This window comes from Oncorhynchus gorbuscha, unplaced genomic scaffold (genome assembly GCF_021184085.1).
Source record: "Oncorhynchus gorbuscha isolate QuinsamMale2020 ecotype Even-year unplaced genomic scaffold, OgorEven_v1.0 Un_scaffold_11312, whole genome shotgun sequence".
In the NCBI taxonomy this organism is placed as follows: domain Eukaryota; kingdom Metazoa; phylum Chordata; class Actinopteri; order Salmoniformes; family Salmonidae; genus Oncorhynchus; species Oncorhynchus gorbuscha.
Window position 1 is genome coordinate 5,980 of NW_025753895.1, and position 3,427 is coordinate 9,406.

Genomic DNA, 3,427 nt, shown 5'->3' on the forward strand with positions numbered 1-3,427 from the left:
CTTGACTGCAATAGTCTCTAAACCTACACCTACATTTTGTCCAGGTGCTTTTTGGTCAATGAATGGCACATTCACATAATCATTCAGCTCTCGTTGGTTGGCACTATTCCAGCAGCTCTTTATTATGTAAAAATGTGTTTGTGAAGAACGAAAACACGGGTTAATGTAAACCTCCTTGAACTGCTTTGGCTCTGGCCCCGTTCCCAGCCACATTGTGTCTATCCCAGGAAGTTGTTCATTGTCATCTGATTTCAGCTAGTCTAGCCCTTTGCCGGTTTTATTGTACTGCTATGCCCCTGCTCCTGACTAAATGTGCAAACCACCCCCCTTTCTCCCACACTGCAGGTTAGGACAAGTCTCCTCTCCCCAGTCTACAGTGTCGGGTGGGGGGGATGTGTACCAGTGGTGTTCCAGCCAGCTCCAGCCATGGGGTCAGCCGGTCGGGCTCCTCGTATGCCCTGTGTGCCCTTGGGGTGGGACTCATAGCCCTGGGCATCATCATGATTGTGTGGTCAATGGTTCCCGGGGATGCTACCCAGACAACCAAGACTCCAGGCAACTCCAGTATAACAGTGCCAGCAGACCATGGTGAGGATGGGGATGGCGAGGAAGACAAGGAAGCAGTGAAGACCTTATCAATAGCCTATGTGCTGGTGGGGGCAGGGCTGGCCATGCTGCTGCTGTCTATCTTCCTGGGGGTGAGGAACAAGCGGAGGAAGCACCAGAGAAGACAAGAGACACAGGCCGTAGGAGTCCGCTTCGTGGACCATGTGGCTGGGGAGGCAGGAGAGAAGTGAGTGCTTCAATCGATTTAGATAATCAATGTCTTAACAGTGATTGATTTGAATCATCCAAGAAGGGATTCGGAGGCTTTGTTTTCACTATAAACTCATATATGACTTACAGTGAGCTCCAAAAGTATTGGGAATTTTAGTAAAAAGTTAAGTATTTGGTCTCATGTTTCATAGCACACAATGAATACATTAAGCTTGTGACTACAAACTTGTTGGATGCATTTACTTTTTGTTTTTGTTGTATTTGAGATTATTCTGTGCCGAAATGAATGGTAAATAATGTATTGTGTAATGTTGCAGTCACCTTTTATTGTAAATAAGAATAGAATGTTTTTAAAACACATGGGGGGGACTATGTACAAAAAGTGCTGTAATATCGAAACGGTTCACCCGATATGGATGAAAATACCCTCAAATTAAAGCTGGCAGTCTGCACTTTAACCTCAGGCATTGTATCATTTCAAATCCAACGTGTTGGAGTACAGAGCTAAAACAACAAAAATTGACTGTCCCAATACTTTTGGAGCTCACTGTAGTTCCCAGGGTGATGCCTGAAATGAATATGTTCCTGATAATGTTCCTGTATGTTCCAAATTGTCCCTTTTGATTGACACAGTTCCATTAAAGCACCAGTTATCTAGTCTCTCCTACTCCAAGCTAGTTAAAGGAGCTACACATGCAACATTTCCACCTGCAAAACTAGCTCCAAATGTCATTACATACCAGTAGTAATTAAGGAATACATATCCATGAGAGAAACAAACAAATATTGACCTCTGAGATGCTGCAAAGCTTTTTGCCACAACGGGACAGTTTGACTAGTTGTTGTATGTACAACTTCCTGCATTACAATTGTCTCTCGTTCATGAGGTTAACAACAATAGAAAACATGGCAATACAAAACTTCTTATTGTCCTTGCTGTTTTGTAGATTATGATCATGTAAGAAGCAGTACTTAGCTATTTTAGGCATTTCTAGTATCCTTAAAAAAACATGAAATGTAAATGATGGCACAAATGTGACATGTTACTTATTTAAAATCGGTGTCCCTGTACATTGTTTTGCAGTTTAGATGAGCCAGTCCCAGTCTACAACGTGCCCAGCTATGAGGAGGCGGTCACCAGTGGCCAGTTCCCCATCCGCCAGAGCAACTTACGCCAGAGCAACTCCCAGCTGCCTTCCTACGAGGACCTCATCTGTGCTGTGGAAAACGAGGGGGAGGGACCAAGTGCTGCCCCAGTTAAGGAGGCTCATCCTAGCAGTCCCACTCCTGAGCCCCAGCCCGCCGCTGCAGCCAACCCCCACAGTGTAGGCCGGGCCAGCCGGATACTACGGCCCAACAGGGTACGCAGAATCAAGTCTGAGAAACTCCATCTGAAGGACTTTCGTTTTAACATTCGCAACCCTACTGATGCGAAGGTGACCATTGAACCAATCACTCCGCCACCACAGTACGACGGCAAGATACCTGAGTTCTGACAGCGCCCCCTATAGCCTGGGAGTACTAATAGCATTGTTTCAATGTTGAGTAAGACAACACTATTGCTGGATCAGATGTCTAATAATAATAATGAGGCCTAGCTGTGAGTGTTCCTCCTTCACCCTGGGGCAGACCCAGACATTGTTGCTTTGAATCAAGTTGTTTCTCAGCTCCATTTTGACTCGTTTATAGACTTATTTATTCAGGGGCTTATTTTCCTCTCTGTTTAGAACACGGTGGCTGTGTTTTTAACTATCGCCCTACAGAAGGCTTGACGGGGTGCTACGCCACTGCTTATAACATAAATTATCCAACTCAGGGAGCCAGCTATGCATTTGGTTTGCTAACTTGCTAAGTGGCTGGCTTGCAAGTTCAAGCTTCTTGGTTATAGCAGATAGTCAATACCTCCTGGATCAAGATCCCTGCTACCTAAATTTGTTTTGTGCGTCAAAATTATATGATTTCAAATTACTTTTTTTACATTGGGAAAGAACTAGCACCCCTTGTGTGCACTGCCGGTAATACTGTATATCACGGTATGGTGCAGAAACGGTGTGAAGGTGGACCTGGATACCGCACAACCCTGCCCTGCAGGACACACTGCACCAAATACCCTAGTTTCAGACTCCTAATGATCCTTACACCTCTGAAGCCACTTCCGTACCCAAAAATAACTTATCTCTGAACTCTCAATAGCTGTTTTTCCACCAAGTTTTAGATAAGGGGAATAATGGGGTGTTAACACTAGAGATCCTGACCGCCAGTGTGACACCCCCCCTTTCTCTGCATAAGCGAGCTTGGCCCTTCTTCTTCGGTCTGCTGATGCAATCAGGTCCTCAAACACAGGGGAGCGCCAGGGTGGGGAAGTTATTAAAAGGCATCGGGGTCCTCTGGGTCTGTCGCCACATCAGACATGATGTCTTCAGTTGACCCCACAAATCAATGCTTCCTTTCAGCAGAGTTCTTTTGACCGACTGTCTTGAACACTTGAATCTCAAAGCTAAAAAAAAATCAAAATAAAAGTGCAAGTGTCAACTTTTAAAAACTCAGTACTGTTTTTAAAATGTATGGATTGGTTCACATTTATAAAGTAACCCGTCTCTGGCGATGCAGTCTTCTTTTGTATGTTCCGTTCCTTTGCTCCATCTGGGGT

General features: G+C 44.8%; 1 protein-coding gene across 1 annotated transcript; it reads left to right on the forward strand.

Annotated features, from left to right (window-relative positions):
• Positions 1-344: 344 nt before the first annotated feature.
• LOC124030411 (transmembrane protein 51-like) lies at positions 345-2,934 on the forward strand. Its single transcript, XM_046341763.1, has 2 exons — positions 345-793; positions 1,862-2,934. The coding sequence occupies exons 1-2, from the start codon at positions 393-395 to the stop codon at positions 2,271-2,273; spliced, it is 813 nt and encodes a 270-aa protein (XP_046197719.1). The 5' UTR covers positions 345-392; the 3' UTR covers positions 2,274-2,934.
• Positions 2,935-3,427: the final 493 nt, after the last annotated feature.

Coding starts and splice junctions, on each gene's coding strand:
- LOC124030411 (XM_046341763.1), top strand. CDS start 393: ATGTGTACCAGTGGTGTTCCAGCCAGCTCCAGCCATGGGGTCAGCCGG. Junction 794..1,861: donor GCTGGGGAGGCAGGAGAGAA/GTGAGTGCTTCA, acceptor ATTGTTTTGCAG/TTTAGATGAGCCAGTCCCAG.